Source organism: Syngnathus acus, chromosome 3 (genome assembly GCF_901709675.1).
Source record: "Syngnathus acus chromosome 3, fSynAcu1.2, whole genome shotgun sequence".
Classification (NCBI taxonomy): domain Eukaryota; kingdom Metazoa; phylum Chordata; class Actinopteri; order Syngnathiformes; family Syngnathidae; genus Syngnathus; species Syngnathus acus.
The window spans coordinates 20,781,788-20,809,373 of record NC_051089.1 but is presented as its reverse complement, the minus strand read 5'-3'; the positions used below and the strand labels follow the sequence as shown (position 1 = coordinate 20,809,373).

Sequence of the window (27,586 nt, the reverse complement as noted above, 5' to 3'; positions counted from 1 at the left end):
GTTGTCACTCTACGAAAGGACAGACTTGCCATTGGCCCAGCAGTATGTGGGGCAGAATGACGGCTGGCGCACGGCGTGAGACAGATTCAGCCCTGAAGAGAGCCAATTTCACCATGGCAAGAAAATTGCTGTAAAATATGGCTATAATTTTTTATGCTTGGAATATTTTGAGGAAAGCATGCCAAAGACATGCTATTAGGACAATGTAAATACAGTATTTTACCGTAATTGTATGTCCTCTTCAAATGTGAGCGCAATCTTAATATATGAGGGGCCGTTAATGGAAGCGGCCACCCTTGGGCACTCTCGGCCTCATGTCCAGGGGAACCTTTATTAGATGTGATTCTGTGGTACATTAAACTAGTTCCACCTTACTGTAGTTTGAACATCGTCGCTGAGGCTAGTGATGGGCAAAATAAAGGTCCTCGAACCACTGGGGTTTGGCTTCAGCTAAAGGTTCATTACTCGGTGCTTCATTCACATTATCTCTCTCCTAACATGCTGTGCAGTGGCAAGTAGCCTATAGCAGATGAAATCTTGAAAAGCTTTTGAAAAAATATACCAACATGGTGAAATTAAGCTTCATGAATCATTGAGGCTCTCTAGCCAATTGGTTTGCACTTGTTTTATAAGCAATCTTGCGTCATTTCTCCCTATGTATGCCGTCATAAAGCAGTAAGCTGTACGTATGTATACACAGAATGAAACGATTGTGGCCAGTGACTGTAGCAGTATTGCAGTTTTAGATGTAGGTGTATAGTGCAAATATGGAAAAAAATTACAATGTTTATGAACAACCCTAAATACAAATGAGTTTAAAATTGTCAATATCAAAGACGGATTCAACCTGCGATCTCAAATTCAGAAGCACAATGCTCTAGCAACTGCTCCAAACAAATATCAAAGTGGCGAACTGTGCAAAAGGTATATGTAAAAAAATGCTTCTATTATTACTGTTTTGCTTGTACTCTTAGCATCTTGTGCAACGTTCTTTAATGTATGCATTTCATTTCATGAAAACCTGTGGATTGTACGATAATAATCAATGACTTCTTGGCTATGTGCAATGTGTAGGTGTGACAAAGCTTACGACTTATAGGTTGCTCATTCTCAAGCATCTGCACATGCTCTCCTTTGATCACCCTGCTATGAAAATTCTGGTTCTGCAACTGTATGCAATCACTACAAACTAAGGCTTAATATTTTTACAGACGAATAGAGTATGACAAATTTTGCAAAATTTTGACTATATATGTACAGAAATATTGAGGTACGGTCACACACCTTACCGTGTGGTCAAATTAAATGAGTGATCTTAAATTGGATCAAACAGCCCCAAAATATATATTTTTTACCTTTACAGCAAAGGAATTTACCTTTAACTTCTGAGGTTATGAATACCACAGAACACTGCAGCTATCTCGCACAAATCACTCAATAGCTCCTACTCCACTGCCGGTAAAAGCTGAGAGTTATTCACTTGTTCTTCAGGTCACTGTTCTGAATTCACTACATTGACGGAGAATGCAGCAGCAAAACATCCCAGATATTGTAGAGGTCAGAGCCACAACAAGCAGGCCTCTTTGTGAGAATGCCATACAGCAGAGAATGTTTAAAACTCAGATTGTGCTCTGTTGTGTTGAAAAGCAATTGTCAATTATGTGAAAACTATAATGGTGGGCAGCAGCTCAGTCCTGTAAGGAAGTGGGCTATGGAGTTGGAGGATAGGTTCAAGTCCCACCTCGGACGTAAAATTGGAAACTATTTTTGGGAGAGATGGTAATCTGCTTGCTGTCTACTCTCAAGGTGACCCTGAGCAAGCTAAAGTATCATCGTTGCCACCCCAGCTTTATTGGTGCACCACTCTTTGCGCACCACTTTCATTCTGAAACAGAAACAAAAGTACAGGGAGGGGGGAGGTTGAACTTCTCCTTGAGGGACATATTTCAATGGCTTATAGTAAGTTAAAATATTACATTTTGTGTCACATCATATGCTGCCACTGGCGTCACCAGCACCTGACTGTCTGCCTAAGGGGGTGCCCTTTTGCTGTGTGTAAGAACACACTGTAGTTGTAATATCTCACTTCCTGAGTTCTGTGTGGCTTGGATGTTGGTCAGGGAAATTATGATCACACCTGTACTCCCAATTCATTATGTGTATAATGAGGTGGGGAGAACCTGAACCTGATTAAGAGTCGGAACATGACAATACCAAGGTTGCAACAAGTTAAATGAGGCGCAACCTACACTGTCAGCCTCACAACTCGTTTGAAACCACGGACACATTATTACCATGTTACTCTCATGTGGCAGTCTATCAGTTGAGAACTCAATTACAGTCAAACATCGGTTTTCGAACGTCCCGGTTCTCGAAAATATCGGAATTCGAACGAAAAATCCGAGATTTTTTGCTTTGGTTGTCAAACAAAATTCGGAGGTCGAACCTCGCGAGATGAGCCGAAAGTGTAGTGTTCTGTACCCACGCTAGGTACAAAATGTATAAGGACGACGACATGGAAAACATGCTGCATTCAATAAGGCGTATGCTTCCAACAACCGGCTACGTCACTACTTGCTGCGTAATCCTAATGCTACGGACCAATCAGGACAAGACATTTGGTAGATACCCAATACGATAGCCTAACGTTATTAGACTGGCAGTCCGGACATATTCTAAGAGAATATTACAGAAAGGACCCGAGAAAACCCGACCACGCGGCCCGGATGCCGACTGACTCCGTTCGTTATTGTATTTTCGTTACTTTGAGGATTGTATTAACCGCTAATCATGCCTACGAAGAAAGCAAGTGGGAGCAGTAAAGCTATCCTAAAACACAAGGACGCTCTTAAAGCAATGCGACAGTGAGCGCCTGGCGCGCTGCGGTTGCGAGATCGGACCAAATTAAAGCGTATGTAAAGGCACCTTTAACATGCTCTAAAAACCACTCAGAATGTTCGATTATATTCACCTGTATCCAAATAATATAGAATTTGAAATAAAATTGCATTCGTGAGCCAAACGCAGTCAATATTTGTGTATTTCTCGATCTTCCCCGCCCCTGTCATGAACCGCTCCGTTCTGGATCACGTGGTACCGTGACGTAGATGGACTCCCCCCATTGTTAACCGATTGATAGCGCGAAGAACCACTCATTTTCCTGGTGTTTTGTCTCCAATACGTCACATATAAGCTTCATTTAGTTTACAAATTGGTGTTCAAACGTCTGTTCCACGATGGTGAAGGTTTGTGTTGTCAAATTTTGTAGCGATTGATTGATTGATTGATTGAATATTTATTGATCCCCTGGGGTGGGGAAATTCAGGCCCCAGCAGTATCCACACCACAGAGTGGGTATACAAAAGACACACAGATGGCATGAGCGCAACTCAATAACTCTCATAAGGCTGCCACACAACGGCGCCACAAAGAAAGTCAGAAAGTGCTCAAGATAAAAGCCATCAAAGCAAATCAAAGCTAAAAGACAAAGGAAAAAAGTAACAGCGGCCAACCAGCACCCCCAATACAAGAGAACACCCCAAAACACACAAAATAGCCTCCACGGGGTCCATCGACAGGTGTAAGGGCAGTCCAGGTCAACGGCGCTCAATGGACCGTGGTCGTGAATCGGTGAAAACATCACAAAGCAGGCAAACGTGTGAGCAGCGTCCCGGGCACCCAGCCGGGGCACGTGCAGATGGTCACCACGGGGCTAGCATGGCGAAAGTCGACGAGCACGAGGGAGCGGACTCCCCACAGGGGTTGCGGCTGCAAGGCCAAGGCGAGGGACCCGGTCATCACTGGCCGGATAAGCAGGAAGCCGTCGTAGAGTTACGCCGGCTCAACCGATGATCCCGGTCCCAGGAAGAAAAAATAAATAAAATATCCGAGCCGAAGAGATACCGAGGTGCGGTAGAAGGCACCAGCATCGCCGAATGGACAAAAAGACAGAAAGAAAAAGGAGAAAAGAAGGAAATAAAGAGGAAAAGAGAGCGCACAAAACCCACAGTTTACATCGTTTCTCAGCAATGGAATCTATACGACGACAATGGGTTCGTTTTGTCCAAACAAAACGAGCCGATTTTAAGACCCCGCGGCCAGACTCTCAAGCTGTCATTTGTGGAGCTCATTTCACTCCGGAATGTTATCAGGGGGCATCTTGGCTTCAGAACTAAGAAACTTCTCAAGCCAGACGCAGTCCCTACAGTCCAACCTGTGCTCACAGAAGAACAATTGGTTGCCATGTATGTAACAACCAATCATCATGGTGTTTATGGTATTTTTTTTTACCTGTCATGATTCATAAATCAGAGGCATTTACAAGGCACTTTTGAATGAGACACAATAATTGAACTCTGACCTGTGACAAAACCATGAAAGTATGTTTACTGTCAAAATATCATTTTACATTATAATCATTTTCCTGGTCATGATATTACAATATAAAAGACAGTCATTCATGAAAATCAGTCAAATGCAAAATGTAAACAAGGACCATGTGAAAATTAGGTCATTGCAATCTCCGGTTAGAATATCTTATCTTTTTCCATTTTGCATGTAGGTATTAACAAGTACAATAGTTTTAAATTATTCACAATTACTTAGGCAGTTAATTATGGGATATTTTGTTACGAACCAGTCAGTATTTCCAAGCCGATCCGCATTTTCCTGCCCACCACCACGATGATCGCCATTTTCGGTTAGATTTTCTCCCACTGGGGTACTTCTCACTGGTTCAAATTGGTACCCTTGTACCCCAGGAAAGAAATCATACTCTTCTTCATTTTCATCTGAAGGTGAAGAATCATCTGAGGGAGATTCATCAGACGACATCGTTTCCGCTGCTGTATCCGCCATTAGGTTTACATGGGCTAAGTGACTCGGCAACGCTTGGCGTCCTATAATCTACGTCACAGTCACTTCGGCAATTTCCGGGATGAACTTCAACGATCACATACAAACCGTTGATTTTTCATCGATTACTCCTCAATTCGCAATTTTATTCAAATTTTAACAACAGTTTCCTAAAATACAAGTCCATCTTTATCAAATACATTTTGGGACCCCATAGTGTATTTACATGCACTTTAAGCTCCCTGCGCACTGAGTTACACTTATATTTTGGAAAGTGCATCAGGACTTTAAAAATATTTTCTAAATTTCAGCAACGGCTCTTTCACAATAGTGCGACCAGCGCGGTGCAGTTGCGCGGTCGGCGGCGCGCTACGGTTGCACGTTCGGCGGTGCGCTGCAGTTGCGCGATCGGACAAAAATGCGCAAATGAAAAAATGCTTAAAAAGGCGTTTCTTTTAGTCTTGGAACGGATTAAAATCTTTTCCATTATTTGTAATGGGAAAAATAGATTTACTATTTACTTTTTCTGTCTTCTTGGGTTTTCATCAAGTATAGCATATTTGAACGGGCTACCCCTCCCCCAAGCGAAGTTATGAGGTGCGTGGCTTGGTTATAGAGTAATAGACTTCAACCTTGAATTTGGTGGGTTCAATCCTCAAGTCAATTTAGACTTGATTTATTTTCCAGCTAATTTTGTGAGTCATTTACATCCAAATTATGTTAAATGTACCTGAGATTCCCTAAATAGAAATACAGATGCAAATAAATAGCCTGTATAGGTCTATCGTCATTTGGTGCAAAATAAAATAATATTCCGCCAAAGCAGTGGTCCCGAGTTGCTTCTTGGTTACAATGGTGGTCCCTTGGACAAAACCAGTTGAAAACCCCTGTTCTACATCAGAATCTTTCCTCGTACTGACTGACCAGAGACTCACAAAATATGGGATGTGTCAGGAATGAGTTGAGCCAGGGCGACCAAATGCAGCTTGAACCAGGATTTATTGAAGGGAAAGGGAGTTGGAAGGGAGGCAGGTGGGGAACCGACGACACAGACGGGAGAGAGACTCACGGCCAGCAAACAGACAGACTGACCGACATGAAGTCCCATTGGACACGGTTAAAATTCTGACGGTGAGCTTCCAGACAGACCGAGGGAAAACCAGATGACAAGAACAGGAACACTGGGCACGAACAGGAATGGACACAACAGTAGAAACCGACAGGGAGAAACACACGGGCAGGGCTTAAATACACAGGGTAACAAGAGGAAGCAGGTGACAGACATTACGGTAACGAAAGGGGTGTGGCCGAGCGAAGTGCAGGCCGAGCGTGCTCTGGCACGGGCGTGACAGTACCCCCCACAAGGGACGGCTCCCGACGTCCCAAAAAAGAAAAAATCCAAGACTGTCCAACAAGGGCCGGGAGGAAATGGGGAGGCGGCCACACGTCACACACCGCCGAAGGCCGACTGGGTGACGGCTGCTGGATCCGCGCCGCCGGAACTGGTGACGGCCGCAGCATCCGCGTCGTCGGAACTGGGTCAGGGGGCGGACGTGCGTCTTGCGCCGCTGAAAACCGACTGGGTGACGGCCGCTGGATCCGCGCTGTCGGAACAGGTGGCCGCCACAGCATCCGCGCCGTCAGGACTGGGTCGGGGGGCGGCCGTGCGTGATGCGCCGTTGAAGGCCGACGGTGACGGCCGCTGGATCCGTGCCGCCGGAACAGGTGGCGGCTGCAGCATCCGCGCCGTCGGCTCTGATTTGGGGGGGCAACCGTGCATCTTGCGTCGCTGGAACTCAGCTCCTTGGCGACCATTCAGCAGTTGCGGGAGCCGGCAACGGTTAGTCCAAGCGCTGGTCGCTGTGATGGTCGGTGTCTTGTCAGGAATGAGTTGAGCCAGGGCGACCAAATGCAGCTTGAACCAGGATTTATTGAAGGGAAAGGGAGTTGGAAGGGAGGCAGGTGGGAAACCGACGACACAGACGGGAGAGAGACTCACGGCCAGCAAACAGACAGACCGACCGACATGAAGTCCCCTTGGACAAGGTTAAAATTCTGACCGTGAGCCTTCATACAGACCGAGGGAAAACCAGATGACAAGAACAGGAACACTGGACACGAACAGGAATGGACACAACAGTAGACACCGACAGGGAGAAACACACGGGCAGGGCTTAAATACACAGGGTAACAAGAGGAAGCAGGTGACAGACATTACGGTAACGAAAGCGGTGTGGCCAAGAGAAGTGCAGGCCGAGCGTGCTCTGGCACGGGCGTGACAGGATGGTTATTTAGGTTGTGAAAGAAGCTGTTTTTTTGTCTTTTTTCACTGACGCCAGTGTGCCGTTGCACACACCACTTGCTATTGAGAGATATACCAGATCACTTACCTTTAATTTTAATTTGTTTATGTTTTTTTTAATTGTGCGGTAACACTAATAAATTGCTGTTGGGGAGGAGAAAAATAAAAGGGCAGGAAAAGCGCGAGCGTGTCAGCCCTGTCTCCTTCCTTAAATGACATTGAGAGATCTAGTTGTATATTCATTTATTTACTCCCACCCCCCATCAGTATTCACGCTGGAAAATTGTGAGAGTGGTTCAATCAGAATCAGACCATGAAAATTGTGCGTTTTCTCATTTTCACAGCTCTCCTTCGACTCCCCCTACTTAGGCAGAGGGCTGCACCCTGGGCTTTTTGACAAATAGGTTTGTAGAGCACTTATAAATTTGAATACAATCAATGTAACAAAAAACACATTTCGATGCAGTTTTTCTTGATATACTATATATAATTTTGCCTTCTGAGCTTCACGGGTGATTTATCTTGGATAAAGCAGTAAATTGCCTTGGATTAATTAGCAGCTGCTTATGTTGCGATGGTGTGATAGGGAAATAAAAAATAAAATTAAATCTGGTAAAAAAAAGTACTATCCGTAACATTGTAATAACATATCTACACATTAACATTAAATCACTATTTAGTCAACAATCACCCAAGAAATTATTGTTACATATATTGTTTGCGATATTTGTACTGACATTATGATCATTACCAGGGCAAACATACACTCACAATCAAACCAAAGGACAACTTAGAGTGCCCAATTAACTTACTATGCATGTCTTTGGAATGTGGGAGGAAACCAGAGTACTCGGAAAAAAACTCATGCAGGCACAGGGAGAACACGCAAACTCCACACAGCACACTCCAAGACCAGAGCCCTGCACATCGGAACTGTGGACCGAACCCTGCACATCGGAATTGTGGACATGCAAACCAGTGCGCCGCCGTGCCGCCCTCACTAATATAATACAGCAAAATTGAAGAGGTGTCACTCGAGAGGTTCTGAGATTTGTGTGAATAGTTATGAAATGAACCAAATGCCAAAGGAAAACACCTATGTGCACAGTTATACTGTATTAGCAGAGTTACGTATTTAAATGAAATAAGTCATACTGTGGAGACAGAGAAAATGACGACCGTCACACAACTCACTTTGATTTGCCAGTGCCCATTAACACATTGGTATCACCTGGATTTTATTAAGAACATTTGTAAAACAGAAATAGTAAAAGCAGTACTTCCTGCGTAGCATCCTTCAAAATAAAAGTCTCAATATACAGAGCACATATACTAACATACTGCACTTTGTGCTGTGTACAAAATTGGGGCACTTCATGATGTGTTCAAGGGCAGCTCGGTAAAAGTGGCAAAAACAGCTTGAAGCATATTTGTCAAACCTCTGCCTGTTTTGAAGTGAGTTGAGTCACCTGCCACCAAAAAGCACTTATGTACAGTGGGGCAAAGAAGTATTTAGTCAGCCACCAATTGTGCAAGTTGTCCCACGAACAAGATGAGAGATGGCTGTAATTTTGATCATAGGTACACATAGAGAAAAAATGAAAAAAAATCCAGAAAATCACATGGTCTGATTTTTAAAGAATTTATTTGCAAATTATGGTGGAAAATAAGTATTTGGTCAATAATGACCTCGATCTGGGGCTCCACGCAAGATCTCACTTATTTTCTACCATAAATTGCAAATAGATTCTTTAAAATTCAGACGATGTGATTTTCTGGATTTTTTATTTCATTTTGTCTCTCATAGTAGTTGAAGTGTACCTATGATGAAAATTACAGGCATCTCTCAACTTTCAAGTGGGAGAACTTGCACAATTAGTGGCTGACTAAATACTTTTCTGCCCCACTGTATATCGCAGATATGTGCTCAGAAGTCAGTGCAAAAAATCTGTTAATTGACAGCCCATATTGTGAAAAGTTTGTAAGTTGGGTCATTCGTATCTCAAGGCATCACTGTTGAGAAACATTGATTCAGGTATTATATAAAAGACTCTGGGGCCAAATCCACACAGAATGAACTGATAGCACCTTTAATTGCTCCTCATTTGCGCCTGCAGTTTGTGCTCCTTTTTAGTGCGCAATTCACAAAGGATATTGCGCTAATGACATAACAGCGGAAATACAAACAAAGTTTGTCAGCTCAGTGCCGTTTGCACCTACTTATTGCACACATAGCAGAGTCCTGAACCATGTCAGAACGATGGTCGGTAGGAAAAGACTCAATTCAGATCACAACTCAAAAATTTAGATCCGTTCATTCCATTTTTACGGTTACGCAAAAACGACACAATCCTTTAGTGAATTTGGCTTTCTGTGCAGTCGTAAAGCACTTTTATCAGAGATAAATTAAGAGGGTAGTTATTTGAAACACACTGAGATACATTCGCAGATGATTGAATAAACCTTTTCAAAAATTGGCCTCAAATAATTCACTATTATTATATTACAAATGGTTTATTCTATTATTGTCATTATTCATCATTACATTTAATATAGAACGTAACTAATAAAACATAATCACATACTGTAGTAAATATTCATGTCCATCCACATATATATCTTTGGGGGCCTCATTTGCAGGTCAGGTTGAATAGTTTATTCCCTCCTGTTACTCAATATAGTTTCTCATGATTATTCATTGTGTGCAGACAGGCCTCAGATGTAAGCATTAGGCGGAACTGGGTCATGTTTTTATAATGGAACATTTTTGATTAAACCCTGTGTTGAACATTAAACTTGAATGATATTAATGTAAGAATGGGCTTCGATATTGTATCTTTATGCGTGCAGTCTTTGTTTTGTGGTTCCAATCACCAAAATAGTGTCTTCGATCGTGCAATATTGACCTAGCCATTAGGATAGAAAAACAATCTGCATTTCTGTAGTACCTCCATTTAATCACTACGAGTGCATTTTTAAATATGTGGATGGTGATGTAATTATACTGTATACATCATAGCAATACAAACACTATTTGTCTCCTGATGACAGCCAAGAACTTGTGGACATTTTCCTCTGTTAAAAGCTGTCTATAACAAAGTAGGAAGGAAGATGCCAAATGTAGACAGGAAGAAAACAAAAATGCAGTGTTCCTTTCCTATATTGCGCATCACCTTTCTCAGCTGTTTCACATATTTTTCGGGGGGTGTCAGCGTTTCATGCTTTTATTCATTTAGTTAGGAGTTCTAAACGGCGAATTGTGTGCTTTTACATAGTTGTTTTATCTACACCATATGGTGCCCTAATTATCCATCCATCCATTTTCTGAACCACTTATCCTCACAATGGTTGCGGGCTAGAGCCTATCCTACTTAACTTTAGGCAGTAGGCAGGGTACAAGCAACCAATCGCAGGACTCACCAGCTAGTCGTAGGGCACACAGACAAACAAGCATTCCTACTTACAAACACACCTAAGGACAATTTAGAGTGCCTAATTAACCTAATATTCATGTCTTTGGAATGTGGGAGGAAACCAGAGTACCTGGAGAAGGGCACAGGGAGAACATGGAAACTCCACACAGGAAGACCAAAGCCAGAATCAAACCCTGTGTCTCTGAACTGTGAAGACGTGCTAAGCAGTTCTCCACCCTGCCGCTGTACTCAAATCATTGGTCTCGTATTCACCCATTCATGCACCAATCATTGTTCAATGTGTATTGTAACAGCTCGTGCTTGAACTGTTTCCATCTGGACTGCCTGGTGCACTGACGCACCATGTCTCTTTTTGGATCACCTAGATCACCGACACTCTGTTTTTTGTGTACGATATGAATATCATACTATATATAATAAAGTTTTGTAAGAAGCAATTTTTATTTACTCCGATAACAAAGCAATGATAGTTAGTAGTTTAATATCAATTCATCCATTTTCTACCGCTTATTTGTGTCGGGTCGCAAGAGCAACAGTTTTAGCAGGGAAGCCCAGACATCCCTCTTGCCAGCCAATTCTTCTAACTCCTCCGGGGGGATCCCAAGGTGTAGCCAGGAGATAGCGTCTCTCCAGTATGTCTCGGGTCATCTCTGGGGCTTCTGAAAGGACATACCCAGAACCCCAGGAAGACATCCAAGAGGCAACCTAACAAGATGTCACCAAGCCACCTCAATTGGTTCCTCTCATTGTGGAGGAGCAGTGGCTGGACTCCATCTCATCCCGGATGAATGAGCTTCTCACCCGAACTCTAAGGGACAACCTGGACACCCTGAGGAGGAAACTCATTTTGGCCACGATCTACAGCTCGTGACAATAGGCGAGGGTAACAAAGTTGATCGCCAGGTAAATCAATAGGTTCACCTTTTGGCTCAGCTCCTTTGCCACGATAGACTAATACAGAGTCTGTACCATAGCAAGCTTTGCAGCGATCCACTTGTCAATGTCCCGAGTGTCCAATCCCCCTCGAGAGGACTGGTGTATCAGAACCCAATATATGTCTGGAGGAAAGTTCAACTACCAGTCGGAACTTCTCTGCCTCGCACATCAGCTCGAGGTAGTTCCCTGAGAGGTCCTGAAGCGGTAACATTTGATGTCCCTAAAGCTAGCTTCTGTAGCTGAGGATCAGGCCACCAAGGTGCCCAACTTTGGCACCTGCCCAGCTCACAGGACACCAGACCCCTTTGGCCCCTCCAATTGGTGGTTAGCCCACAGGAAGGTTATATTAATATTAATGTCCAAATTAATTTTGGCATTGAAGATTCATGATGACATGATTATACCTAATAAAAATTATGTCTAGTAGATCATGTTCCTACTTAAATTGACACCAGGGGTCATGAATATCCCTAATAATAATAATGTTTTGAAGATCAAGTTCCTACTTGTGTTTTGAGTTCTCACTACAACGGATTGATTCACCCCAGGGGTAAATGGCGAGATTTGTAGTGAAGTAAAGATACAGTATATATCATAATCTAGCTGGCAGACATATTGGTGAACAAGCACTTTACCATACCAACAAAAATAGTTCCCATTGGGGAGGATAAATTATTTCCCTGACACACGATGATATAAATAAAGCGGTGTGGTGCATAAAACCAAAGTTTAAAAAAAGGACAATACAGCACACCATGAATGGCTTGGTGATTATGCCTGTCACTCAGCTTTTCAGACATAGTCATCTTGCCGTTAAATTAAGAGGGAATCAAATACAATTCGTTGGCTATTAATTGGTATGTATATGAGATTCATTAAATTGCTTTAAAATACCACCACTGTTTGGAGTCTCAAGAAACAAACAATATATAATAATTAACATAGAGCTGGCTTTTGATATTTTAATAGTCTTGAGAAATTAAATTATAAATACAACAGGAAACTCAAACAAATACTAGGACAATGACATAATTAAGCAGTGAGTGGTACATTTTTGGATGAAAAAACATTGATAGAACATGAATTGAGAGCTTTTGAACAAATGAACAAACAAACACAAATAACATGTTAGTAGACCTGTCATGTCTCGTCCCCAGTTTTGCTATGTGTCTAGGTTGTCATAGTTTCTGTTCGCGTCGCCCCTTCCTTCCTGTGTCACCGCAATCAATGTAACCGCGGTCACCTGCCTCGTGTTTCGTGTTTTGTATTTAAGTCCTGTCTGCCCCTCGCTCACCGTCGGATCATTGTGTTGTCGTCAGGTTCTGTTGTTTTCTTGTCTCACGTCCTGGTCAGTCAGTCTAGTTATTGTTGTGTTAATGTCATGATGTCTTTTTGGTTCCGGTCTTTGGTAATGTCACCCTGTCTTTTTGTTTCACGTCTTTTTCGGTCAGTCTTGTTGTTAGGTTTTGTTAGTGAGTTATGTCAGTTTGCCGAGTCTTTTTGAGTTTGCTTCAATAAACCCTGGTCCAAACTGCACTTGGTCGCCTTGCTCCATTTTCCACGCTCCGAAGCCTGACAAGACCCCTAAAACCTACCACTGAATAATGCAGGCTTAATATGAGATGGTCAAAATGTTTACACTGTAAGCAAAAACACTTTGGAAATGTCTTGACATTCACTGACATTTACACTCTGGAATGACAATTGCAAAGTGCAGATAAATAAATGAAAGGCAACCACCAATTAACTAAAATATGTCATGGGGTTTCGCATTCGCTGCTGGGTCTGTGCAATTTCAAGGTTAGACAATTTGTTGAAAGCCTAGTCAAGAAAAAAGTGCACTTCCATGTATCAACAAGCATTCTCACTCTAGCTGGAACAAAAACGATTAACGATGACAAGAAGAGGTTTCTCTTTTCTCTCATTTTAATCTCATGTGTTCACACAGGTGTGCAAACTCTTCCTTTTTTTACTTGTGTCCTGATGTGCTTTTTGTTACCATTCATTGTTTTCTCAAGATTGAGAAGCTTTGCCAAACGGTACTGGCAATGTGGGACAAATGTTCAAGCCTTGACTGAGGTCTTACCTCAGTGTGACTATTTTGACACTTGACTCAGAATACAATTAAATTGTTTTCCGAGTTCTAAAGAGGGCCCCCTTCTTCTTTTTCCTTTTCCTACACCTATTACCACTAAACTGTTGTGCGCTGCCTTGGTTTTATCCTCTTCAATAACTTTGTGTCAATTCCCAGGTGCTATGCAACTGACCTGGCAACTTGGCCTGGACAATAAATCTCTCAGAACTGTCACTTCGAAGATTTTAACATCAGCCTAATTAAGCCTGGGCTTGATTACTTATCGCGATAGATTTCAGGTCGATTGTGGTGATTGTGTGTGTGCTTCTTGATCAAGCGTGTGCCTGTGTGACGGGACAGACAGGACAACCAAATGTGTCACAGTACTCTTGTTTATTGTATAGGAGAGAAAGGGGATTACAGGCAATGTAGTGAAGCAGATGCGTCAGCGAAGCTGGCAAGGGCAAAGCAGGCTCGTGGTCGGGGACAGGCAGAGAATGAAGCAAAACACAAAGCAGGTAGGGCATAGGCAGAACTCTTGGTCAAATAACGGGCAAAGGGTCAGGCCAAGCAGAAGTCATACACGGATCAAGCAACAGGTAAATGGGCTTGGTCCGCAATGCGAGTCAGTTTGGGGAAGGCAGGCAACAGATAGGTCGGGATAACAACATGGACGACCTGACAGAGGGCTGGGTGTGCGAGGTTTATATAGCGTTGCGAACAAGCTGGGAGGAGTTGCGGGCACTCATCGTTAATGTCGTCTGACCGGACGAGAGGGATGCGCTGTCCAGGGTTTCCCCTGTTTTTTTACACACACACACACACACACACACACACACACACACACACACACACACACACACACACACACATCCTTGTTAACCTGCATCTGCAGGACCCAAAGTACTTTACTGAGTTGTGGGGTCCACCCTTTCTAGTGGTCCAAGAACTATGAAAAAAATCAGGCAAGTCCCAAAAAAAATCTTGTTACTAAAAATCACTTTCAATAAACACAATTCAAAACTTTTTTTTACATGTCAGTTTTTCAGTCACATGTGGGGCCTGTTTCTAACCTTCAGGCTTTGCGGGGTCCACCTTTACACACATGAGATTTTTAGTCAGTTATGGGGCTCGCTTTTAATATTTCAACCTTAAGAGGTCCACCTATACACACATGACAAATAGTGAACAAATGGTGAAACAGGACCAGCCATGTGTTTCTACCTCTGTTAAGGGAAGCTCTTTCACTCATATTTTCTCCTCATGGTGGTTATTCTATTTTTGACAAAGTACTTAACAGCTTTCCAGTCTCTGTTACTCAGTGCTTGTGGTTCTGCAGCAATGCATCTCTCGCAGTCAAACTTACCAGGAACCTGATTTGTCAATATATACTTCCTTAAATGTTTATTTACTGCAGCACATTCCTCTGGGGTCCAGCTTCTTTTCACAACTTTTTCTTTACCTAAGGGCATAAGAAGAGCACTTTTTAGTTGACAACTTAATTAGAACAAGACTGCATAAAGAATACATTCACTTTATGTACAATAGTCCGACAAAATAATTTAAATGAGATATTTTAAAAAGTCAACTCTCTTTGTCAACGGTGATGAGCCCACAATAGACATAAGTAAATGTCAGCTATTATCTGGGATATTAATCCGGTCATTTAAGTTGCTAGGTGGTCTTCAGTGTCAGCTGTTTTTATATTAACAAAATTAAAAATAGATGCACAAAAGGGCAATATTAGAATGGCCCCAGTTTTGGAGGTGGGGGAAAGAGGTCTCTCATTTTCTTGACTACTTTTAAGCAGTTTTACATTTGACCAGAGTGTCACTGCTGGTAGATGAAGCAATTCCTGGCCCCTACAGAGGTTGCACAGGCAGCACATTGGGATGCACCATTTCTCTGACAAAACCGTTAAGAACAGATACAAGTTGTTGCAAAATCAGGGAAAATAAAAAATAAAAATCAGAAAAAAACTTTTTTCAGACAGTGTTTTACATGTATGGGGAATTTGCTTTGATAACGTGCTACACATAGACAAAGATGATATAAATAAATTTGGAAATATATAGTGTGTAAAAAAAACAAATGCAAGCTGTATAAGAATAGTATCTGCCTTGGTGTGTCAATGTATGAATTTGCATATTCACTAATAGGTTAATCTAGTGCAAATTTTTTTTCTCTCTTTTGAGGTAGATGTGTCATGTACATTACCTCTATTTAAAAATAGATGTAAACAAACATCTCACATATAATCAAGTTTAGCAATGACCTGTAACTCACATGAGAAAGGATGGGTTCATTTTCATTTTATCACAAAACTCAAAAGTTTAGACCTTACATGTCTAAGAAAAAAAGTCAAGTGGTGTTTAATATATCTTGCTTGGGTCATCTAAATCTTAGTAAGCAGCATATGTGAGGATAATTAGATACTGATACAGTAGTAACAATTGGACAATTTAAAAGCAACCGTGATAAAGTTATATATTGAAAAGGATTACTCCAAACTCACCTCTCTTTTTGGCAGACTTTTCATTACTTGGGCCACGAGATGTGAAGGTACAAGAGGTCACTTCTATGACTTCTGGCATTAGCCCATCTGAAATGATGATTTTTAAGTACAGAAAAAAATATGTTAAAAGGACAGCAAACACACTGATCAAGGGTACAGTTTCTAACAGCAAACTAAAGAGAAAAAAAAACTATCTACACTTGTGCTCATAAGGAGTTATTTATTACAATAATGTCCTGTAGAACCAATCTTGTTGGAACCAAATTTGGATTTTGGTAAATACTAGACAGGAGCAGATATAAATGTAATGGACTTGTAATATTTAAAAGTGGTGGAATTAAAAAAAATAAAAATCAATATTGAAAACGAGTACTGACCTTAAACTGCAGTTTTATAAACTCACCTTTCTTTTTGGCCATTTTTTTCTGAGTTGAACGACACATGGACGCATGTTTCAACAATCCATCTATAGGTGTGTGTGCCACTGGTTTGTTGAGGCTCCATGAGGAGAACCACTAAAACCATGTGATCCAATGGTTGGCTGAATGCTGTTTAAGGTACCTTCTGACTAAAGAACAGCTTTCCAACTAAAAGCTGTAAACTAAGAGAACAAGAAAAGCTCTACAAGGTTTATTTCTTACAACAAAGTCTAACTGAATGTTACCTGTAGGCTGGCATCCTGTTTGATGCTATCATCAGGGTAAGAGTCCTGCAAAGTTCTGGCTGGTTCAAGCAGCGCACCATCAACAAGAGCCTGAGAGCCTGTCACCTGGAATTAAAACCACAAATAACTTACCAACATCATACAGACAACATAAATGACATCTCAGGACCTGTATAGTTAAATCATGTGAAGTTAGTCCCCAAAACCAAACAAGCCCTTCTAACTAAAGTGTTCCAGTCAGTTCTGGAAGTCTCATCAGGTCCTATAACAGCATCTTTATGGATGTAGTGGAGCATCATTCAGCGTGACACTTTAGCCGTTTAGCTGCTGAGGATGTGTGGAACTATAGCTGTAATATAATCAGCCTCCATAATGTCTGTAACCAAAAGTATGATGTAAAAACATAAGACAACCTTCGATCCATACGGAGGGCCCCACAAGTAGCCATATTTCAAAAATCTATTATGTGTGTGTGAATGATTGCCTCGGTTGGAATAACCAAGACAAGCTTAGAGCCATACGGAGGGCCCACAAGTAGCCATATTTCAGAAATCTGTCATGTGTGTGTGAATGATTGGCTTGGTTGGACTTCACATGGAAGCATGTTTCAACAATCCCATCTATAGGTGTGTGTGCCACTGGTTCGTTTGGGCTCCATGAGGAGAACCACTAAAACCGTTTGATCCAATGGTTGGCTGCATGCTGTTTAAGGTACCTTCTGACGAAAGAACAGCTTTCCAACTAAAAGCTGTAAACTAAGAGAACAAGAAAAGGTCTACAAGGTGTATTTCTTACAACAAAGTCTAACTGAATGTTACCTGTGGGCTGGCATGTTGTTCGAGGCTATCATCAGGGTAAGAGTCCTGCAAACCTCTGTCTGGTTCAAGCTGCCCACCATCAACCGGAGCCTGAGAGCCTGTCACCTGGAATTGAAACCACAAATAACTTACCAACATCATACAGACACCACAAATGACAGACTCAAGACCTGTATAGTTAAATCATGTGAAGTTAGTCGCCAAAACCAAACAAACCCTTCTAACTAAAGTGTTCCAGTCAGTTCTGGAAGTCTCATCAGGTCCTATAACAGCATCTTTATGGATGTAGTGGCGCATCATTCAGTGTGACACTTTAGCCGTTTAGCTGCTGAGGATGTGTGGAACGATAGCTGCAATATAATCAGCCTCCATAATGTCCGTAACCAAAAGTATGATGTAAAAACATAAGACAACCTTCGATCCATACGGAGGGCCCCACAAGTAGCCATATTTCAAAAATCTATTATGTGTGTGTGAATGATTGCCTCGGTTGGAATAACCAAGACAAGCTTAGAGCCATACGGAGGGCCCCACAAGTAGCCATATTTCAGAAATCTGTCATGTGTGTGTGAATGATTGGCTTGGTTGGACTTCACATGGAAGCATGTTTCAACAATCCCATCTATAGGTGTGTGTGCCACTGGTTCGTTTGGGCTCCATGAGGAGAACCACTAAAACCGTTTGATCCAATGGTTGGCTGCATGCTGTTTAAGGTACCTTCTGACGAAAGAACAGCTTTCCAACTAAAAGCTGTAAACTAAGAGAACAAGAAAAGGTCTACAAGGTGTATTTCTTCCAACAAAGTCTAACTGAATGTTACCTGTGGGCTGGCATGTTGTTCGAGGCTATCATCAGGGTAAGAGTCCTGCAAACCTCTGTCTGGTTCAAGCTGCCCACCATCAACCGGAGCCTGAGAGCCTGTCACCTGGAATTGAAACCACAAATAACTTACCAACATCATACAGACACCACAAATGACAGACTCAAGACCTGTATAGTTAAATCATGTGAAGTTAGTCGCCAAAACCAAACAAGCCCTTCTAACTAAAGTGTTCCAGTCAGTTCTGGAAGTCTCATCAGGTCCTATAACAGCATCTTTATGGATGTAGTGGCGCATCATTCAGCGTGACACTTTAGCCGTTTAGCTGCTGAGGATGTGTGGAACTATAGCTGCAATATAATCAGCCTCCATAATGTCCGTAACCAAAAGTATGATGTAAAAACATAAGACAACCTTCGATCCATACGGAGGGCCCCACAAGTAGCCATATTTCAAAAATCTATTATGTGTGTGTGAATGATTGCCTCGGTTGGAATAACCAAGACAAGCTTAGAGCCATACGGAGGGCCCCACAAGTAGCCATATTTCACAAATCTGTTATTATGTGTGTGTGAATGATTGGCTTGGTTGGACTTCACATGGAAGCATGTTTCAACAATTCCATCTATAGGTGTGTGTGTGCCACTGGTTCGTTTGGGCTCCATGAGGAGAACCACTAAAACCGTTTGATCCAATGGTTGGCTGCATGCTGTTTAAGGTACCCTTCTGACGAAAGAACAGCTTTCCAACTAAAAGCTGTAAACTAAGAGAACAAGAAAAGGTCTACAAGGTTTATTTCTTACAACAAAGTCTAACTGAATGTTACCTGTAGGCTGGCATGTTGTTTGATGCTATCATCACGGTAAGAGTCCTGCAAACTTCTGTCTGGTTCAAGCTGCCCACCATCAACCGGAGCCTGAGAGCCTGTCACCTGGAATTGAAACCACAAATAACTTACCAACATCATACAGACACCACAAATGACAGACTCCAGACCTGTATAGTTAAATCATGCGAAGTTAGTCCCCAAAACCAAACAAGCCCTCCTAACTAAAGTGTTCCAGTCAGTTCTGGAAGTCTCATCAGGTCCTATAACAGCATCTTTATGGATGTAGTGGAGCATCATTCAGCGTGACACTTTAGCCGTTTAGCTGCTGAGGATGTGTGGAACTATAGCTGTAATATAATCAGCCTCCATAATGTCCATAACCAAAAGTATGATGTAAAAACATAAGACAACCTTCGATCCATACGGAGGGCCCCACAAGTAGCCATATTTCAAAAATCTATTATGTGTGTGTGAATGATTGCCTCGGTTGGAATAACCAAGACAAGCTTAGAGCCATACGGAGGGCCCCACAAGTAGCCATATTTCAGAAATCTGTTATGTGTGTGTGAATGATTGGCTTGGTTGGACTTCACATGGAAGCATGTTTCAACAATCCCATCTATAGGTGTGTGTGCAACTGGTTCGTTTGGGCTCCATGAGGAGAATCACTAAAACCGTTTGATCCAATGGTTGGCTGCATGCTGTTTAAGGTACTTCTGACGAAAGAACAGCTTTCCAACTAAAAGCTGTAAACTAAGAGAACAAGAAAAGGTCTACAAGGTTTATTTCTTACAACAAAGTCTAACTGAATGTTACCTGTAGGCTGGCATGTTGTTTGATGCTATCATCAGGGTAAGAGTCCTGCAAACTTCTGTCTGGTTCAAGCTGCCCACCATCAACCGGAGCCTGAGAGCCTGTCACCTGGAATTGAAACCACAAATAACTTACCAACATCATACAGACACCACAAATGACAGACTCCAGACCTGTATAGTTAAATCATGTGAAGTTAGTCCCCAAAACCCAACAAGCCCTCCTAACTAAAGTGTTCCAGTCAGTTCTGGAAGTCTCATCAGGTCCTATAACAGCATCTTTATGGATGTAGTGGAGCATCATTCAGCGTGACACTTTAGCCGTTTAGCTGCTGAGGATGTGTGGAACTATAGCTGTAATATAATAAGCCTCCATAATGTCCGTAACCAAAAGTATGATGTGAAAACATAAGACAACCTTCGATCCATACGGAGGGCCCCACAAGTAGCCATATTTCAAAAATCTATTATGTGTGTGTGAATGATTGCCTCGGTTGGAATAACCAAGACAAGCTTAGAGCCATACGGAGGGCCCCACAAGTAGCCATATTTCAGAAATCTGTTATGTGTGTGTGAATGATTGGCTTGGTTGGACTTCACATGGAAGCATGTTTTAACAATCCCATCTATAGGTGTGTGTCCCACTGGTTCGTTTGGGCTCCATGAGGAGAACCACTAAAACCGTTTGATCCAATGGTTGGCTGCATGCTGTTTAAAGTACCCATCTGACTAAAGAACAGCTTTCCAACTAAAAGCTGTAAACTAAGAGAACAAGAAAAAATCTACAAGGTTTATTTCTTACAACAAAGTCTAACTGAATGTTACCTGTAGGCTGGCACGTTGTTTGATGCTATCATCAGGGTAAGAGTCCTGCAAACTTCTGGCTGGTTCAAGCAGCCCACCATCAACAGCAGCCTGAGAGCCTGTCACCTGGAATTAAAACCACAAATAACTTACCAACATCATACAGACACCACAAATGACAGACTCAAGACCTGTATCGTTAAATCATGTGAAGTTAGTCCCCAAAACCAAACAAGCCCTTCTAACTAAAGTGTTCCAGTCAGTTCTGGAAGTCTCATCAGGTCCTATAACAGCATCTTTATGGATGTAGTGGAGCATCATTCAGCGTGACACTTTAGCCGTTTAGCTGCTGAGGATGTGTGGAACTATAGCTGTAATATAATCAGCCTCCATAATGTCCGTAACCAAAAGTATGATGTAAAAACATAAGACAACCTTCGATCCATACGGAGGGCCCCACAAGTAGCCATATTTCAAAAATCTATTATGTGTGTGTGAATGATTGCCTCGGTTGGAATAACCAAGACAAGCTTAGAGCCATACGGAGGGCCCCACAAGTAGCCATATTTCAGAAATCTGTTATGTGTGTGTGTGAATGATTGGCTTGGTTGGACTTCACATGGAAGCATGTTTCAACAATCCCATCTATAGGTGTGTGTGCCACTGATTCGTTTGGGCTCCATGAGGAGAACCACTAAAACCGTTTGATCCAATGGTTGGCTGCATCCTGTTTAAGGTACCCATCTGACTAAAGAACAGCTTTCCAACTAAAAGCTGTAAACTAAGAGAACAAGAAAAGGTCTACAAGGTTTATTTCTTACAACAAAGTCTAACTGAATGTTACCTGTAGGCTGGCATGTTGTTTGATGCTATCATCAGGGTAAGAGTCCTGCAAACTTCTGTCTGGTTCAATCTGCCCACCATCAACCGGAGCCTGAGAGCCTGTCACCTGGAATTGAAACCACAAATAACTTACCAACATCATACAGACACCACAAATGACAGACTCAAGACCTGTATCGTTAAATCATGTGAAGTCCCCAAAACCAAACAAGCCCTTCTAACTAAAGTGTTCCAGTCAGTTCTGGAAGTCTCATCAGGTCCTATAACAGCATCTTTATGGATGTAGTGGAGCATCATTCAGCGTGACACTTTAGCCGTTTAGCTGCTGAGGATGTGTGGAACTATAGCTGTAATATAATCAGCCTCCATAATGTCCGTAACCAAAAGTATGATGTAAAAACATAAGACAACCTTTGATCCATACGGAGGGCCCCACAAGTAGCCATATTTCAAAAATCTATTATGTGTGTGTGAATGATTGCCTCGGTTGGAATAACCAAGACAAGCTTAGAGCCATACGGAGGGCCCCACAAGTAGCCATATTTCAGAAATCTGTTATGTGTGTGTGAATGATTGGCTTGGTTGGACTTCACATGGAAGCATGTTTCAACAATCCCATCTATAGGTGTGTGTGCCACTGGTTCGTTTGGGCTCCATGAGGAGAACCACTAAAACCGTTTGATCCAATGGTTGGCTGCATGCTGTTTAAGGTACCTTCTGACGAAAGAACAGCTTTCCAACTAAAACCTGTAAACTAAGAGAACAAGAAAAGGTCTACAAGGTGTATTTCTTACAACAAAGTCTAACTGAATGTTACCTGTGGGCTGGCATGTTGTTCGAGGCTATCATCAGGGTAAGAGTCCTGCAAACTTCTGTCTGGTTCAAGCTGCCCACCATCAACCGGAGCCTGAGAGCCTGTCACCTGGAATTGAAACCACAAATAACTTACCAACATCATACAGACACCGCAAATGACAGACTCAATACCTGTATAGTTAAATCATGTGAAGTTAGTCCCCAAAACCAAACAAGCCCTTCTAACTAAAGTGTTCCAGTCAATTCTGGAAGTCTCATCAGGTCCTATAACAGCATCTTTATGGATGTAGTGGAGCATCATTCAGCCTGACACTTTAGCCGTTTAGCTGCTGAGGATGTGTGGAACTATAGCTGTAATATAATCAGCCTCCATAATGTCCGTAACCAAAAGTATGATGTAAAAACATAAGACAACCTTCGATCCATACGGAGGGCCCCACAAGTAGCCATATTTCAAAAATCTATTATGTGTGTGTGAATGATTGCCTCGGTTGGAATAACCAAGACAAGCTTAGAGCCATACGGAGGGCCCCACAAGTAGCCATATTTCAGAAATCTGTTATTATGTGTGTGTGAATGATTGGCTTGGTTGGACTTCACATGGAAGCATGTTTCAACAATCCCATCTATAGGTGTGTGTGCCACTGATTCGTTTGGGCTCCATGAGGAGAACCACTAAAACCGTTTGATCCAATGGTTGGCTGCATGCTGTTTAAGGTACTTCTGACGAAAGAACAGCTTTCCAACTAAAAGAACAAGAAAAGGTCTACAAGGTGTATTTCTTACAACAAAGTCTAACTGAATGTTACCTGTGGGCTGGCATGTTGTTCGAGGCTATCATCAGGGTAAGAGTCCTGCAAACTTCTGTCTGGTTCAAGCTGCCCACCATCAACCGGAGCCTGAGAGCCTGTCACCTGGAATTGAAACCACAAATAACTTACCAACATCATACAGACACCACAAATGACAGACTCCAGACCTGTATCGTTAAATCATGTGAAGTTAGTCCCCAAAACCAAACAAGCCCTTCTAACTAAAGTGTTCCAGTCAGTTCTGGAAGTCTCATCAGGTCCTATAACAGCATCTTTATGGATGTAGTGGAGCATCATTCAGCGTGACACTTTAGCCGTTTAGCTGCTGAGGATGTGTGGAACTATAGCTGTAATATAATCAGCCTCCATAATGTCCGTAACCAAAAGTATGATGTAAAAACATAAGACAACCTTCGATCCATACGGAGGGCCCCACAAGTAGCCATATTTCAAAAATCTATTATGTGTGTGTGAATGATTGCCTCGGTTGGAATAACCAAGACAAGCTTAGAGCCATACGGATGGCCCCACAAGTAGCCATATTTCAGAAATCTGTTATTATGTGTGTGTGAATGATTGGCTTGGTTGGACTTCACATGGAAGCATGTTTCAACAATCCCATCTATAGGTGTGTGTGCCACTGGTTCGTTTGGGCTCCATGAGGAGAACCACTAAAATCGTTTGATCCAATGGTTGGCTGCATGCTGTTTAAGGTACCCATCTGACTAAAGAACAGCTTTCCAACTAAAAGCTGTAAATTAAGAGAACAAGAAAAAATCTACAAGGTTTATTTCTTACAACAAAGTCTAACTGAATGTTACCTTTAGGCTGGCACGTTGTTTGATGCTATCATCAGGGTAAGAGTCCTGCAAACTTCTGGCTGGTTCAAGCAGCCCACCATCAACAGCAGCCTGAGAGCCTGGAATTAAAACCACAAATAACTTACCAACATCATACAGACACCACAAATGACAGACTCAAGACCTGTATCGTTAAATCATGTGAAGTTAGTCCCCAAAACCAAACAAGCCCTTCTAACTAAAGTGTTCCAGTCAGTTCTGGAAGTCTCATCAGGTCCTATAACAGCGTCTTTATGGATGTAGTGGAGCATCATTCAGCGTGACACTTTAGCCGTTTAGCTGCTGAGGATGTGTGGAACTATAGCTGTAATATAATCAGCCTCCATAATGTCCGTAACCAAAAGTATGATGTAAAAACATAAGACAACCTTCGATCCATACGGAGGGCCCCACAAGTAGCCATATTTCAAAAATCTATTATGTGTGTGTGAATGATTGCCTCGGTTGGAATAACCAAGACAAGCTTAGAGCCATACGGAGGGCCCCACAAGTAGCCATATTTCAGAAATCTGTTATTATGTGTGTGTGAATGATTGGCTTGGTTGGACTTCACATGGAAGCATGTTTCAACAATCCCATCTATAGGTGTGTGTGCCACTGATTCGTTTGGGCTCCATGAGGAGAACCACTAAAACCGTTTGATCCAATGGTTGGCTGCATGCTGTTTAAGGTACTTCTGACGAAAGAACAGCTTTCCAACTAAAAGCTGTAAACTAAGAGAACAAGAAAAGGTCTACAAGGTGTATTTCTTACAACAAAGTCTAACTGAATGTTACCTGTGGGCTGGCATGTTGTTCGAGGCTATCATCAGGGTAAGAGTCCTGCAAACTTCTGTCTGGTTCAAGCTGCCCACCATCAACCGGAGCCTGAGAGCCTGTCACCTGGAATTGAAACCACAAATAACTTACCAACATCATACAGACACCACAAATGACAGACTCAAGACCTGTATAGTTAAATCATGTGAAGTTAGTCCCCAAAACCAAACAAGCCCTTCTAACTAAAGTGTTCCAGTCAATTCTGGAAGTCTCATCAGGTCCTATAACAGCATCTTTATGGATGTAGTGGAGCATCATTCAGCCTGACACTTTAGCCGTTTAGCTGCTGAGGATGTGTGGAACTATAGCTGTAATATAATCAGCCTCCATAATGTCCGTAACCAAAAGTATGATGTAAAAACATAAGACAACCTTCGATCCATACGGAGGGCCCCACAAGTAGCCATATTTCAAAAATCTATTATGTGTGTGTGAATGATTGCCTCGGTTGGAATAACCAAGACAAGCTTAGAGCCATACGGAGGGCCCCACAAGTAGCCATATTTCACAAATCTGTTATTATGTGTGTGTGAATGATTGGCTTGGTTGGACTTCACATGGAAGCATGTTTCAACAATCCCATCTATAGGTGTGTGTGCCACCGGAGCCTGAGAGTAATTCAAGTAAAAGAGACAAAAATCTTCCTTTTTTTTTTTTTTTTATAACAAATTAATATTCCAACTTGCATACTTGATCTTAATGACTTACTTTTTCACGCCATGGCCATTTAGAATCACCATAGTTGTAATCGATTTCAGTTCCCATTTCTATGTTTTTGATGGCAAAAAGGCACAAATGGGGCTCATCATTTACTATTATTTTTTTCATGGTGCAGTTTGGAGACTTGTGGTTGTCATTCACTAATGTTCCAAGAGAGCCATCCTCTGTTGATGCATCAATACTAGGAAAGAAAAAAAAGAAATCAAACATTTTGTATAATATAACTAGTCTTTTAGTAAAATAAAAGTTAGCTTACAGAAATAAAAACCTGCAACATTTCAAAAGAAAATTTGTGAGGGAAACAAAATGTCTTTTTGAACGTCATAGCACTAATTAGAAAAATTGTTAATGTCACAATCCTGATTTGTTTTTGAAATATTTCTTCTGAGTGACTCACTAATTTTGGGTATTTTATTCCCGTCTCTTTCTAGAGTTTATAATTCTTGTATAGAAAATATTTGAATATACATACCACCAGTAATGATTCTGCCATTCAAAGTCAAAGAGAAAAGTACTCTCCTTTTCAGAGTACTTGCTTGTTTGGCATTTTTCTACTGACAGAAGTTGACCCCTGTATTCTAAGATGAAATCTCCTTGTTCAAAGGGCTGGGTAGCAAACACGCCTCTTCCTGCAAGGACATTTTATATAAAACCATTGGTTATGAGAAAATATTTCTTTTAGATACACCTTTAACCAAATAATTGTGGTGTTATCTTACAATTTTAATACTAAGTTCTCGCTTAGAAAGAGAAATACAACCACCAATCTGAATTTGATTGTTTTTTGTGTCATTTTCTAAAAGAAATAAATCAATACTTAGGATAAATGGTCTAAAAATGAGTTTATTACCTTTTTGATCATCAATAAATCTTTCCACTAGTCCAGGTTTGTCCTTTGAGGATTGAACGTAAAAGGTTGCTTCATCAGCAGGCTTTTTCTTGCTTTCCTTTTGGACATTTCTGGCTCTAAAAAATAATTCAAAACATGGCAGAGAGAACTTTAACAAGCACTCTAAATTAATTTTAAAAGATTTGTAATCATCCACTGTATAAAACCTGAAGGAATAAGCCTGGCCTGATAACAGAACAAGAGTGATTAAACAAAGAATATTTTTCTATAAGAAAATACTGATATATTAATGAACATGTTTGTCGGTTTGAAGCTGAGCTTTGTTACTTTTAACTAGTCACAGTTCCAACCAGATCCAAAAAAGGACTGAAACAGCCCTTTCCCTTTGAAAAGTGAACATAGAATAGCGATTAGCGCTAGCTAATTAGCTAGTTTCCGGATAGTTTTATGTGCGTCAGAATGCTTGTGTTATTTAAAGACAGCATTCTTACATGATAGAAAACCACGAGACATACAGAAGACATGCAGATATATCATAACACTGAGCTTTAACGCGTGTTTCGCCGTGTTTGGCGAGTTTTGGCAACTAGGCCAGAGTCCGATTAGCACGCCATTAGCACATCGAAATCTCGTTTTATTGCAAACATCATCCCGAATAGAACACGGAGCAATTATACATTCTGTCGTTCTCTTTTACACCATTGTTTTTAAAACCACTGCAAGCTAAGATGAATGACAAGTTAAAAAGCCGGACTTTTTGAGGGAAAAACGTTACGCCATCCGAGTGACAATATACACTAACCGAAGCCATAATCTTTGCATATAAACCCCTCGGGGTCTGGACTTAAAGCATTTCTACATCAATTTCTTGTACTTAGTATTTACATGCAATTGATTTACTCACCGTGTATGTTGTGGTACGATAAGAGCAGCGTGTCGTCACGGAGCCTGTCTCAGCCTGGCGCGTCACACGTTATGAAGTCCGGTTTTAGCAACATGAAGCTA

The 27,586-nt window shown here is 41.7% G+C and overlaps 1 protein-coding gene and 2 long non-coding RNA genes across 3 annotated transcripts; 1 reads left to right on the top strand and 2 right to left on the bottom strand.

Annotated features, from left to right (window-relative positions):
• Positions 1 to 12,709: 12,709 nt before the first annotated feature.
• Positions 12,710 to 13,062, top strand: LOC119120435. Its single transcript, XR_005097512.1, has 2 exons — positions 12,710 to 12,834; positions 12,889 to 13,062. It is a non-coding gene; the product is annotated as an uncharacterized LOC119120435 (long non-coding RNA).
• A 1,571-nt stretch (positions 13,063 to 14,633) lies between these two features.
• Positions 14,634 to 16,207, bottom strand: LOC119120434. The gene is made up of 2 exons (XR_005097511.1): positions 16,116 to 16,207; positions 14,634 to 15,062 (listed from the first exon to the last, which is right to left on the bottom strand). It is a non-coding gene; the product is annotated as an uncharacterized LOC119120434 (long non-coding RNA).
• Positions 16,208 to 16,764: 557 nt separating this feature from the next.
• On the bottom strand, positions 16,765 to 26,952 carry LOC119120872. Its single transcript, XM_037248099.1, has 12 exons — positions 26,582 to 26,952; positions 26,204 to 26,360; positions 25,720 to 25,912; positions 24,970 to 25,074; positions 23,331 to 23,435; positions 22,523 to 22,627; positions 21,707 to 21,811; positions 20,063 to 20,167; positions 19,244 to 19,348; positions 18,418 to 18,522; positions 17,598 to 17,702; positions 16,765 to 16,884 (listed from the first exon to the last, which is right to left on the bottom strand). The coding sequence occupies exons 3-12, from the start codon at positions 25,837 to 25,839 to the stop codon at positions 16,765 to 16,767; spliced, it is 1,080 nt and encodes a 359-aa protein (XP_037103994.1). The 5' UTR covers positions 25,840 to 25,912; positions 26,204 to 26,360; positions 26,582 to 26,952.
• Between the last annotated feature and the right edge of the window lie 634 nt (positions 26,953 to 27,586).